General features: G+C 40.2%; 1 protein-coding gene across 3 annotated transcripts in view; it reads right to left on the reverse strand.

Annotated features, from left to right (window-relative positions):
* LOC149023484 (uncharacterized) overlaps positions 1–14,422 on the reverse strand; it is a 31,247-nt gene that overhangs the window by 12,334 nt on the left and 4,491 nt on the right. For all 3 annotated transcript variants that reach the window (XM_089144017.1, XM_089144015.1, XM_089144016.1), the window contains 2 exons: positions 2,337–2,740; positions 2,197–2,257 (listed from right to left, as the gene is read on the reverse strand). In XM_089144017.1, the coding sequence (XP_089000143.1) occupies positions 2,197–2,257; positions 2,337–2,740 (465 nt within the window). The remainder of the gene's footprint in view (positions 1–2,196; positions 2,258–2,336; positions 2,741–14,422) is intronic.

The raw sequence follows: 14,422 nt of genomic DNA on the forward strand, positions 1-14,422 counted from the left end.
CTTTATATTGTAACTTTCCTTTTTAGCTTTTATCTCCCTAGGAAGGTGCACGTAATTCCTGCTCTCTCTTTTTTTGAATAAATAAATAATTAAGTTAAAAACCAAGAAAAGACAAGGGAGACCAGCCTTCAAGAAGGAGACCGAAAAGAGGAGCTAAGACCCTAAGAGACAACAATGAGCATGTTCCTTGGTGTATCACCCACAAGGGGGATGGGGGATGGGGGATGGGGGATGGGGGATAGAAAGTAGCCTGGCAGAAACATCAAACTAGATGGCATTCCAAATCATGTTTAAAGGGCAAGTTTGGAGGTCCATCTTCTAAGACTACACTCCCACCACAGATGATGGACAATGACACAGAAGACTAGCTTACCAATCCGGTCACAAATGGAGGAACCTGAAAAGTTTCTCAAAACCCAAGACCAATCTCGAGCAAAGCCAAAAGAACGCCTCAAACATGACCAAATGGAAGTTAGGGCTTTTCCCCAAGGGTACTAGAGAAAAGGGCAAGAAAAGAATAGGTGCTTTAGGTCCTCTAAAGCATTCCAACAAAGATGCAATTGAGGCTAACTAGGATATGGCGACCAATGAGGAAGGATTGGGTGGGGAAAGCAAGGTTAAGGGCTCCCCAAAAGGTGAGAAAATGACAAGTAATATGGCCTTTAAACCAAACCAAAGGGGGCCAAGAGGACTGAGGGGAAGGGGTATGAAGGAGGTTCCAGGCTGAAGCAGTGGAGAAAATTTTGGTTGGGGAAGGGAGCCAAATAGTGAGGTCCTGAGGGGAATCCAAAAGGGTGGGAAGCGAATCCCAAACCTGTGTGAGACTAGGGTGGGGGAGAGGGGCCCAGGAGCCATTAGTGATGGAGGAAAGAGGGGTGGATTTGAGGATTAGGGGTAACATTAACAGCACAGGGTCCAAAAAAGGTGAAAACAATGCCCATCGGATGCCACGGGTCAAGCCAAAAGGAGGTAGGGGAGCCAATGGAAATAAGGTAGAGACAGCAGTGAGAGCACATGATCTCAACAGGAGCAGTTTTCTCCAAACCCAAGAGGGATTGAAAGGCATAGGAACGGTCCAAAACGAGTCAAATCAAAGGAGGTAAGAGCAGACCCTCCGTTTGGGATGTGGTAGTGATGCTGTCTGAATGCTCCACACAACATTGCTCCATCATCTCTATTCTTCTTGAACTCCTCCATCCCCTTACTCAATCTTCTACTTTCATCTTTCTCCTTGGTTCACCTACAATCTTTTTGCTTCTAATTTCAACTATTTCTTCCAGTCCTTAAGATACTACCATCCTCCTATTTTGTAGTTCTAATTTGAATATCACTTTCATTTTCTTGTCTCAACACTTAATTGTCTCTTACCTATTTTCTCCCTGCAAAACAAAACAAACAAAAAAAAAAACCCCGAAAGAATCCAATGTCTCTAGTAATGCATAATTTCTAGGCACTCTATCTGCACAGTAGTTATAGATATGAGGTCGATTTTGGCTACTACAATAGTGAATTCAAATTCCATCAATAGGAAAAGCATTACGCTTTACCCCATCTCGGACCATGCTTAACCAATGCAAGGAAAGAAAAATAACAATGTACATGATTTAATATTTTACTTGTAATTATTATGCCAAAATACAAGGAATAGAGTGGACTGATATCGAAACCTTGTGGATGCAAAAAATCCCCGCTGGGAGACTCACCCACCACAACTAGGTGTGCAACCCAAGTCGAACACCGGATTAGTCAAGGCAAAGCCTTGGAAACCGGGGTTGGCAACCAAAAAAAAAGAGTGGACTGATATAAATTATAAAATCCACAGTAAACTTGGATTCAATAATATAATAACATGAAAGCTAGAAAAAAAGTTAATATATCGTGTAGTTTTTGGTTAGACAAGCATAATATAATAACAAAAGTAAGGTTCTGCTTAATCTATATTCTATATATTAAATTATTACATAGATACTGGTCTATTTTCTTAGTTTTAACTTTAAACTTGATGCTTTGTAATGGTTCCAAATTTTCGGGCCAATTGAATGGCTCCTTAACTATTTGGAATGACCCAAACCTTCAGAGCCAAAATGCCTCATTTTTAAGAACCATTCAGACTCAAAAAAAAAAAAACACGTGAATTATATCAAATACCTAGAACCAACTAAATCTGAATCAAAAGGAATTATCAAAAGGATCCACCTGGTTTCGAGTAAGACCAGTTTGAGAAGCTAACATATCCTTGTCTGTGTCTGTTGGGTACCTACAAAAATAAACCACCATTATATACAATAGAGGAAGGTGTGCACACATGGGAGGAGAGTAGGAGAGAAATCACTCACGGGTGAAGGAAATGCTCAAACAGCCAGGCTCTAAGAAGAGCAACTGAGCGTTCTGGGAGACCCCTCTGTGGTCTCCAGATGTGCTGTTGGGGCTGAAGGATGCCTGGACTGTCCCCAACTGACTTGTGCTTTTGAACAACATGGTCACTGAATCTTAGCTTTGGTGATGATGTATCTCTGCTACTACTTGTACCAGTATTAGGGAACAACAAACCTTCCCCAGTGGCCCTGTTTATGTGTCCAAGCTGATCGGAGATGACATTCTTCAGGCCCCGGAAATGTCTTGAAACAGCCTTTAAAGCCAAGGTGGTATAGGGTGTGGCAGCACTTAGACCTGCTACTGATTCAAATGATGATACCACAACTTGCATCTGCTGGTGGTATTGCTTATACCTTCTGCAAATCTTTGAATACAACAGGAAAAGGAATCATTATTGAATCAAATATCTGATCAGACTAAGGATAAACCAAGTTGTGCAAATTAGGTCATATCATAAATGCAAATCTTTGAGAAAGTTCATAATACAGTCACGAGTGTCTTCAGGTATCTAATTCCCAAGAATTGATATTGTAGCTAATACCCGCTCTACTTGAGCAATAACATTAAAATAAAAATCTTTTATTAACAATAAATTTATGGTGAACAATGATACATGGAAGGGTATGGCCATGATTAACTTGCAGCCAGGTTGGGAATTGCTCCAGTTCATTATAACATTAAAGAGAGATGTTTGAGGTGGTACGGCATTGTTCAACAATGGCCTTCCCCCATGCGGTGGTGGCGGCACCCGCCCGGGGGGAGGGGGTGCCGCAGTCCAAAGGAGTGACAAAAGAACCAAGGACAAGGCTAAGGTAACCTTAAGTGATGGGGTAAGGAAAGAGACGTTTAGCTAAGATTTACCCTCACTATGACCACAAATAGAGCTGATTTGAGATCTAAGATCCATGTGTTCAACTGCAATTAGTCGGAATGTATTGTGATCTTGTTGTTGTAATATGAAAAACTCTTGGAGACTTGGAGCAAAATGTAAGGGAGTCAAAAAACGATTTGCAGCTAACAGGGTTTGACTCCATAGAGTTGATGTCAATTTCCTTTTGTCCACTCCCCCACCCCACCCCCAACCAAAGGAGGGGTAAATAACACTTTTTCAAGAACATTGTGCATGTATTGTCTCTTTCTCAGGCTTAGCTGATTTTTGCTGAATAAAAAGCAATGGATGAGGTGATCAAATCCAGTTGTAAAGATATACTTTTGTCTCACTCAATTCTCAACTCCCTTCACTATCTCACAATCCTCAATCGCATGATCACAGCCTCAAAAGATACCATCACACTGCAAGGCTGCCTGTGGCCGTATGTATACAAGGTTGTAGTAACAATTGCTTAACCTGCTTTTCTTTCATTTAAAAAAATAAACTGCTTCTCTAACCTTTAGACTTCACAAACTCATAGACTTCTGACTTGCTACATAGCAAATTGGATAAGAACCAAAATATATAACCGAATTCAGACCGTCACTAGAACCTCTTTAAAAACCAAATTGGGACTGTACAAAACTGAATCCTCGTAGGTTGGGTTTTGATTACAATTCTAGAACCAGCTCGGGTATTGGGTTCTTTTCGTTCATACCATCATCCCATAAAACCGAACCAAATGGCTTAAACTGAACCGATTGACACCCCGGTAACAATCAAAATTTGCTGCATCTCATGCTGTATGCATCAATCATAATACCATAATATTCCTAACTTGTATGACATGTTTAGGACCCGAACCTGCAAGTACGAGTAATGGCATGTTGAGGTCCATACAGGTGAACAGCATAGAGATGGAACCAGAATCCTTAAAGATGAATGAGGCCCATGAGGGTGATTCCACAGACATGGCCATCATCTAGATAGAGAGGAGAGGCTTTAACAGTGTGTGCACAGGATGCATAAGGGGATGGATCACCCACTTCCAAGAGATGAGGATGTTGGACCCCAACCACCAGGTAGCACGCTTGAATCCTTAAGCATTTTGTTGTATGCTGAAGAGTGAAGAGACAGGTTCTAGCCCATTTGGAGGGGGTAATAGGTTGAAATGGGTTCTTCACATTAAATGAAACCCTTTGAGTCTAAGTCACAATGCAAAAAGAATCAGGGCATCTTGTATCAATGAGTTATGGCGCCAATAGCAGATAGGGTCAGATTCCCTACTACTATCAGAGTGCTCCAGTTGATTGGGTTGAATCAACCGGTTGATCCACCAATCAACCTGTTGGTACAATTAAGTGTGTTAAAAAGGAACCGGAATGACCTTATTACCCAACTAACTAAAGATTATGTGAACCAAAATCAGGGCTGCAATAGGGCCTAGGGTGATGACCCAACACCCTACAGCCCTCTAGTAAAACCAGGGGTATTTTGGTAACTTTGCATTATTATAGTCGAGTCAAATTTGGGCTCAGTTGGATAGTAGGATCCAAAAATCTACTTCTGTTTTTGAATTTGGTTGACTTTTGGACAAGTCATTGAAGAGTCCTATTTAGGCTAGGAGTCCCAACTACAAAGGGATTCCCGTAGTTACAGTCCACTTCTTACAAGGAATCCATATCTAATCTTAATCTGTAATTTGGATCACTCTAGGTTGAGTGATGGCAACGTCCTTGTTGGAAAGAGAGTCGTTAGTTCAAGTAGAGTCCTAATTAGAATCACCTTCTGAGTTTGAGTCCTAATGTGAGTTCCTTCATTTAAGTGATCAATAAAGCCTCCATAGCTTGTAAAAGACAGATTTAATGAATAATCAAATCTGAGATTGAAGGTGCAAAGGAGTAAAGTCATGGGTTTTCCCCTAGGAAGGAAGACTTATGGCTGTGTGCGTTTATAATTTTTGGCAGATTACAAGTTCTTCAGGCCCTCTTTCTCCTACAAGTATAAGAAGCGCCACCCCCAGCCCTACCCTCTTCCTTCTTCTCCCATCTGCAGCTTCTCTTCCCCATTCCTAAACCAAATAAAAAGAGTTCAAGATGAAATACAAGAGAGATTTTTATACCTCTCGATTCTAGCGCTAGCACCAGTACAAGAGGTACTAATAAGTCCTTCTCGTAACAGATCATTTATCATGATTTATATTGTTTCATGCATCTACTATGTTGTGACACTGGATTTGATATGTTATCATGAGAATGAGGATGTGAAAGAGCAAGGGGATGTGTATACGAATGTGAATTATGGTATCTTGAATATGTTTCCTTGCATGGTATCATGTTAGAATGCATGGTAGGTAGCCCCAAACATGCTACAACCCTACTAACACGGGTGTTGGAATGTAGAATGAATCCTTGCATCGGTAAGTGTGACACTGCAAGCCTTTATTTATAATAATAGAATGAAAGAGAGAGTACAATAATACCCATTGTGGGACTAAAATAATAAAACTCCTAACAGACAAAACTAACCTTCTTACTTAAACTCCTGAACTACAACACTCCCCCTCAAGTTGGTGCATAGATGTCTAACATGCCCAACTTGCTAGTAATGCTACTGAATAACTTTACGCTCAAACTCTTCGTGAACACATCAACCCGTTGATTATCAAATGTGACGAAGGAAATCTAAACCAGCCCAAACAAAACCTTCTCCTTGATAAAATGTCTGTCAATCTCTACGTGTTTGGTCTTGTTATGCTGAGCTTTATGGGCTGCAGTTATGGCTCATTTGCTTTCAAAAAACACCCTTATAGGTTCTTCTAGATCTGCCCCAACTTCCTAAAGCAGACCCTTCAAACAAAGTACCTCACAAATGCCTTGAGCCAAAGCTCTAAATTCCACTTCAGCACTAGATCAAGCAACTACAGCATGTTTCTTGCTCCTCCATGACACCAAGTTAGCCCCCACATAAGCACGATAACCAAATGTAGATCTCCCGTCATCTGAACATCCTGCCCAATCTACATCTGCATGTGCTTCAACTCTAAAATGCCTATGAGAAGAAATTAAGATGCCTTTTCCAGGAGATGCCTTTAAGCATCTCAAGATGTGAAAATAAGGATCATGCATAGATTGACTAACAAGGTTGACTGCAAAAGCAACATCTGGCCTAGTATGTGACAGATAAATCAACTTCCCAATCAGTTCTTGAAAAGACACCAATTCACACGTTTTGTTTTTTTTTTTCCAGGGCTTGCATTTCCTCATCCTTAGCCTTCTTCCAGTTTGAGTGAGCCTCCTACCGCAAGTCAAGGATAAAGGTGGAGGACAAAGAGGAAATAAAGATCTGAAATTATAGGAATAGGGACTGATATGAAACATGATTAGAAATAGGGCGTTTAGTAAAAGTATGCGACTAATTCTCAAAGCAATAGGTAGATCTAGGTCAGAGACAAACTCACCAGGAGGAACGCCTTCTTTAGAACTAGGAGTTGGTGCTCCCAACTGGCGTGGTTCAGAAGGGGGTAATTACTACTTCCTTTGATAGGTCTTCAGAGGTTTAGTCTCCCCTAGCACACTATCCACCGGCTACTCTTGTCTGGTCACTCCATCTTCCGAAAGAGAATTTACAGTAAGAACCTCAGGAGGACTCTCAAGAAACATTGGAGTTCTTCATTAACACTCTCCCCTCAAAGAAGAGTAGACGAAAAGAAAGGAATTTCTTCTCAAAAGACAACATCTATAGATACAAAAAACCAACGAGATCCACGATGATAACAATTATACCCATTTTGTGTATGGATAACCTAGAATATACACCGTAACCCACGGTGATCTAGCTTACCATGACTATGATGGTTGCAAACAAAAGCCACGCACCCAAACACTTTAGGAGGAATTGTAAAAGAGGATAGCATTTGATCCCTAAAAGAACCTCAAGAGGATAGCATTGATCTAAAACTCGAGAAGGCATCCTATTAATCAAATATGTGGCAATTTGAATTGCATCACCCCAATACCGAGGAGGCATATGCATGGTGAACACAAGGGACCGTGCCACCTTAAGGAGGTGTCTATTTCTGCACTAAGCTACCCCATTTTGAGGACTATCCACACAACTAGTTTGATGGATAATCCCATGAGCAGCAAGATAAGAAAGAAAAAGGCCCATCCGAGTTTTCAGTCCCATTATTGGTCCAAAGGATTTTCACAATAGCCCCAAACTAGGTCCTAGTCATATTATATAAATTCTGAAAGTAGGAAAACACATCACTTTTTGGTTAAGAAGATTGTAGGATTCTACTAGGAGTCCAATTAGAATTTGAATTCATGTAAAATTCCATTCCTTGTAATAGTGTACTTTCCACTTAATTATAAATAGAGGGCTTGAGATCATGGATCAATAAGCCATTCTACCAATTTCGTGTTTCTCAACATGGTATCAGAGCCGAAGTTCGATTAGGGAAGATAAAGAGAAAAAAAAATCTCGGTGAGGAAAACCTACCTCCTCCATTACCGAGACGTCTCTCCAAGCAGCCATCGTTTTTTTCATCCTTGAAAGAGAATAAAAAGAAGAAGAGAAGAAGAACCATCACCGCTGCAATTATACCATCACCGCTGCAACCGAACATCTCTTCTTCATCTGCAACATCCCATCGCACCTAACAGAGCTTTCATTTCAACCTTGCTTCCGCCATCGACCAAATAAACAAAAAGGGAAGAAAAAAAGTTCATCGACATCGATCTGCTTCTTCCATCGAACCACCGCCATCACCCAGGTAACCTTTTTGAAATCGATTTGCTCTGGTTTTCTTCCATTCTCGATTTGGGAGGATGCTTCTGCAATCCTGAAATCCCATTAAACACCATCGCCATCGCTGTCTTCAGCCATCGGCCATCAACCAAGTTACACCATCGCCATCACTGTCTCGATTTGGTTTTCTTCCATTCTCGATTTTGGTTTTTTTTTTTTTTTCTTTTTTTCCAAATTCCTAAACCAACTTTAGACCATATATTTGGTTCTCTTTGGCCGAACCATATTTTGGTTTTTTCCAAATTACCAAACCAAATTTAGACCACATTTTTTGTTCTCTCCAAATTTAGACCAAACCAGACCATATTTCTAAACCATAATTTGTTCCTCAATTCTCCAACTAAGCCCACCTGGACCAAACCAAACCACATTTCTAAACCATAATTTGTTCCCAATTGTCCTGTTCGAAATCCTATTTTGTTCTGTTACTTCAAAAAGGTGAAGACTGAAGAACTGCAAATAATTTTGTCAACATGACAACTATTGATGATACTCCTGCTCCCACTAGCTCTGAAAATTACCTCACTCTTCATCTTCTTTCAGTAAGATTTGATGGGACAAATTATTTGATTTCGTCCCAATCTGCTTACTTGACTATTGCTGGAAGAGGACTTGTTGGACACATTACGAGTACCACCATCAAACCTACTACCACAGGCATTTCACAGGATAAATGGATCTCGAATGACTCTCTTATTATGTCATTTCTCTTGAATTCCATAGTTCCAAATATTGCCCGTGGATATCTATTACTTGATACTGCTGCCCAAATCTAGAAGGCTACTACTGAAACATATGGACAGTTGGGGAATGATGCACAGGTTTATGAGCTATGAAAGAAGCTTCATAAGACTACCCAAAAGGAACTGGCTGTGGCCCACTATTATGCTAAGTTGCGATCTCTTTGGCAAGAGTTGGATCAATCACCCCACTAATCCAAATGATGTGGCGACTTATAAGAAGCACATTGATAAGATTTGAGTATATGACTTCTTGGTAGGTTTGAACGTGGAGTATGATCAGGTCAGAGTGCAAGTCTTAAGTCGTTCTCCCTTTCCTACGCTAGAACAGTCTTATGCTCTTGTTCAGTGTGAGGAAAGTCGTCGATTAGCCATACTTCATACTCCTATTATGGAGAAATCAGATTTACATTCTGTTCGCATTAAATCTAATCCGGCTAAGGAGATTGTCAAGTGTGAGCACTGTCACAAACCATATCATACCAAGGCAAATTGTTGGAAACTTCATTGGAAGCCTGCTGATTTTAAGCAAAAACGAGCACAAAGAAAGAGAAAACCAAAGGCTAATCTTTCTGAGACAGTTTCCACCACACCCTCTGCAGACGTTGGTTTTTCACAGGAGGAGTTCGCTACTCTGCGACGTATTCTGCAGTCTTCTACTGCCGGTACAGCCTCGTCCATTGCTTCATCTACTCCCCATACAAACTCCTACCTTGCTACTTCAGGTAAAACTTTTACAAGCTTTCAAGCGTAAAACTTTTACAAGCTTTCAAGCTTCTTCAGTTTCTACTCCTTGGATCATTGATACAAGAGCCACAGGTCATATGATAGGTTTATCCTCCTCTTTCTTACAATATTCTCCAACTTCTGGAAAGGATAAAGTTCGGATCGCTGATAGCTCCTATTCTTCCATTGCTAGAAAAGGGACCATTCAGCATTCTCCATCACTTTCTTTGTCTAAAGTTTTACATGTTCCCTCTTTCTCTACTAACTTGCTCTCTATCAGTAGTCTTACACATGACTTGAATTGTAAAGTGACTTTTTTTCCATCTTACTGTGTCTTCCAGGATCTGGTCACGGGGAAGGAGATTGGATGTGGTAAACTAGACAATGGACTTTATTTGCTTGAGCCAATTGGAGAATCTGCGTCTGCTTTGACTACATCTTCTAATCCGATCCATTCGGTAATATCAGACCTTCATCAGTGGCACCGTAGGCTAGGTCATCCCCCTCTAGGAACTCTTAAGAAAATATTTCCTGATTTGGTTTCTTCTTGTAATGAGGATAATTTTTTTTGCAAAGCCTGCATTTTTGCAAACAGACTCGTTCTACTTATTTACCTTCTCTTCATAATAGAAAACCTATTCCTTTTATGCTAATTCATACTGATGTGTGGGGTCCCTGCCGACGTGTCTATTACTGGTCGTAGGTACTTTGTTACTTTTATTGATTGTCACTCTCGTTCTACATGGATTTATCTTTTAAAACAAAAAAATGAGGTTTTCCGATGTTTTCGTGATTTTCATAATATGATTAAAACTCAGTTCAATGCCACTGTGAAGATCCTTCGCAGTGACAATGGCACTGAGTATATTGATGGTGAATTTCAAAGATATCTCTCTGACTCTGGCATAATACATCAAACCAGTTGCGTGGATACGGCTGCCCAAAATGGTCCGAAGGCCCATCCGAGTTTCCAGTCCCATTATTGGTCCGAAGGATTTTCACAATAGCCCCAAACTAGGTCCTAGTCATATTATATAAATTCTGAAAGTAGGAAAACACATCACTTTTTGGTTAAGAAGATTGTTGGATTCTACTAGGAGTCCAATTAGAGTTTGTATAGGAGTTAAATTAGAGTTTGAATTCATGTAAAATTATATTCCTTGTAATAGTGTATTTTCCACTTAATTATAAATAGAGGGCTTGAGATCATGGATCAATAAGCCATTCTACCAATTTTGTGTTTCTCAACAAAGATAAACCCATGTGGTTCTAGTGCAACAATCAATAAAGGAAACAAACCAACGATGACTAGATATAGACACAATCTGAGAAGGACTCCACACATCAAAATGAATAATAGAAAAAGAAACTTTACTACTATTATCAAAAATTGGATAAACATATTTAGTTTTCCTAGCCAAAATGCAAACATCACAACAAAAGTCATTCAAATTACATCTTTTACCTAGGTCTGAAAATAATATAGACAAAATCGATAAAGAAATGTGGCCAAGGCGAATGTCATTGTAATAAAGATGAAAGTGTAGGAGAGGATGATATAGAGGCCATAGAAGAAGTTAATGGTGATCCATTCAATAAGTAGAGCCCCCCCTTCTGTCTACCACTACCAATATCCAAGTCCTAAAAAACACAATGAGTGGGAAAGAATGTTATTTTACAATTCATATCATGGGTAAAGCTACTAATAGACAAAAGATTAACTGAAAATCTAGGAACGTGCAAAACAAAGGAAAGGGTAAGTGTAGGAGAACAGATAATAGAACCCTTTCCAAACATAGGGGAGAGAGATCCATCATCTGTTCTAACATCCTAACCAAAAGGAATAGATAAGTATGAAAGAAATAAAGAAGATGAATCTACCATGTGGTTGGTTGCCCTAGAGTCAATTATCCAGGATAGATAAACAGAGTTGACATTGTAACAACTGAAAAAACTTGGGAAATGCCAAGAGTCAGTAGTGGAAGTAACAGCAGAGGCTACACTTGCATTGAGAGTCGGTCTTGAAGAGGATACATCCAGCCTGGTCATCAACTGAAAGTGATTTTTTATCTCATTTGAGGAAAGAGATGTTCGAGTACTCTGGGTGTCTAAAATAGCTTGATTGGCAAATGCTTGATTGTTGCCCCTATTACCACTTTTACCTCCACAAGAATTTGCTAAATGTCCATACAGCTTCCAACACTTCTCCTTTGTATGACATTCCTTCCCACAATATTCACTTCACAGCTGGCTGAAAATCACCAAAACCAGCCTTGTTATTTCCAAAACCAGCACCTAAAGCTGATCTCTCAGAAGTCTGTGCATGCACCATAGCTGTCCGCTGACTATCTTCTGCATCAATCATTGTATAGGCTTACTTTAGAGAGGGTAGAGGCTCCCAGGAAAGAATGTGTGCCCCAATCTAATTATACTTTATGTTCAAGCCTACCAAAAAATCATAAACTCGGAGCTTGTCTTCCCACTTCTGATATGAAGCAGCGCCCAGAGAATTAGGTGGGATAAATTTTCCATAAAAGTCAAGTGTTTGATAGTACCCTTTGAGTGTGTTGTAATACTGTGACTGAGTGAGTTCCTTATGTTGCAGCTGCTGAATCATTCTTCTAATCTCAAAAACATTGTGCATCATTACTTACTTTGGAATATGTGTCTAGAGCAACTTTACAAATAGTGGCAGCATAAAAAAGAAGATGGTAGCTGTCTTTGACGCTTGGTTCAATGGAATTAGGGAGAAATTCCAGAACCAAACATTCATTTGTACACCACTTTGTATATTGCGGATCAAGAACAGAAGGTTTGGTAGAAGTCTCATCCAGATGGCCAATAAGACCACGAGCACCAATAGCAAGAGAACAGAACGAAACCGTCAAAGATAATTGGTCCCATTAAGTCTCACAGTAGTCATCTGAAGTAGAGAAAACTCACGATCCCGAGGAATAAAGGAAACGGAAAAATCCTTAGATGTACTAGAAGAATTAGGTGTAGTGGGATCAGCCATCGCAAGAACAAGGTATTACTCAAGGATGAAGCAAATAATTTTTATTGGTCTTAAAAAAAATACTCACAACCCCATATAGATTAGAAACGGAACTTTTTTAGAGAAAGGAAAAAAATCTGATAATGGAAGGCTAATTGCGATGAACCTGGAAACACCCTTAAGCGACATTCATGGCTCTAGGAATATTCAAAAAGTCTGAATAGGCAAGACAATAGAAACTACATGGACTATTATAGGATTCAGGTCCTTCTAGTTATTAGCGGCTTACCACTACAGAAAAAGGGGAAAAGAGAACAATCGAACGAGTATTGGGTTTAATGGGAGATTTTGATCATCCCAAGAGAGTCGCAAAGGCTAGGCGACACTCCTAGGAGTGACTACAGGTGATTTTAGGGTACATGAGAGGCAATCGATGGCCCTAGAAGAGTCAAAAAAATTACAGCGACTCTTCTAGGATCCATCGTTGGAAGTAAAAAGAGTTATTGGTGTTTCAATCAGGATTGGGATGTTTTCGTAAGGCTAGGGCAATGAAGGATATGGAGGATTAAGGTGTGTTCGGGTTGGTGATGGTGAGGGATGCAGTTACAGAGGTAAATGGTGGTGGCAGAAGCTATTCTGGTCTCTCTGAGGCCTGGGATGGTGATCGTTGATGGCTGCTATGACTTGCAATGGGATGGTGGTGCCCTAGGTCTGACATGGCTCTAAGACCATGTTGGAATGTTGAATGAATCCTTGCATATGTCAGTATGACACTGTAAGCCTTAATTAGAATGAAAGAGAGAGTACAAGAATACCCAATGTGGGACTAAAATAATAAAACTCCTAACAGACAAAACTACCCTTCTTACTTAAAACTCCAGACTTACAACAATAGGTGATGGTCTTGGGTGACCCCTGGCACAAATGACAGGATTGAAGTGTTATGACGTAGGAAAGCTCAAAAGAAGACCTAAGCCAGCAGCTAGCCTGCAGCACTTCCAGTAGGGGCTGAACCATATTAGGGGTATTTTGGTCAGTATCCATCCCTAGTTCAAGTCCCTATCAGTGTTTAATTAGCTAGAATATTATGGAGTCAATCTAATTTAGTTTTGTTATTTAAATTCTTATTGGTTATGTTATTAAAGAGTTTCAGTCCAAGTAGGAGTCCATTAGTTAATTAGTTGAGGACCCTTAAGTTGGCTAGCCTAACTAGAAGTCTTATTAGTGGTTAGTTTGGGATTCTTAATTGTTAGAGTCCAAGTAGCATTCACTTGTAGTAGATTATAAATACAGATGTAGGCTTGTAACTCAAACCAGTTAATAAAATTATTGAAAAGAGAGTTGCAGCAGGAAGAGCGCAAAAATGCTTCAGGGCTTAGGAGCCCTGCAGCTCCTAGTACAGTGGTTTTTCTTTTTCATGCTTCATTCTACAACAGTCCTCCATCAAGTAAGAACACTCCTAACCCCACCCCACCTCAAATACCCCACTTCTACCTCCCTTTTTCTTCCCAAAAGCTTGTGGCACCTGGAAACTCCCCAAACCCTAAATCGCAGCAACTTCCTAATCCCTAACCCAAACCCTCCTAGAAGCACCATCGCACCCTTCCCCTTTACCTTCAACCTCAAGTAGAACCCCAACCATGAAGCCCTAACCCTAGTTTCAGTTTCCTCTTTCAAAAACAAACCCTAGAATTCTGACTGCCGATTAAAAACAGCAGTAAATTACTTTGAAATCAGCATTGGCAGAACCTAATAGAACCCTACAGCAGCCCTAAGTCCCCAAGGCCTAGATTACCCAACCGCAGGGTCCAAAGGCTATTTCCCCTTTGCCACAGACCCCTGAAACCCTAATTTCACTGCTGTCCTATTAAAATTCAATCAAAAAACCTAATTACAGAATCC

The sequence above is a fragment of the Hakea prostrata genome, chromosome 2 (genome assembly GCF_041222555.1).
Source record: "Hakea prostrata isolate BN-2017 chromosome 2, UWA_Hpros_2, whole genome shotgun sequence".
Lineage (NCBI taxonomy): Eukaryota > Viridiplantae > Streptophyta > Magnoliopsida > Proteales > Proteaceae > Hakea > Hakea prostrata.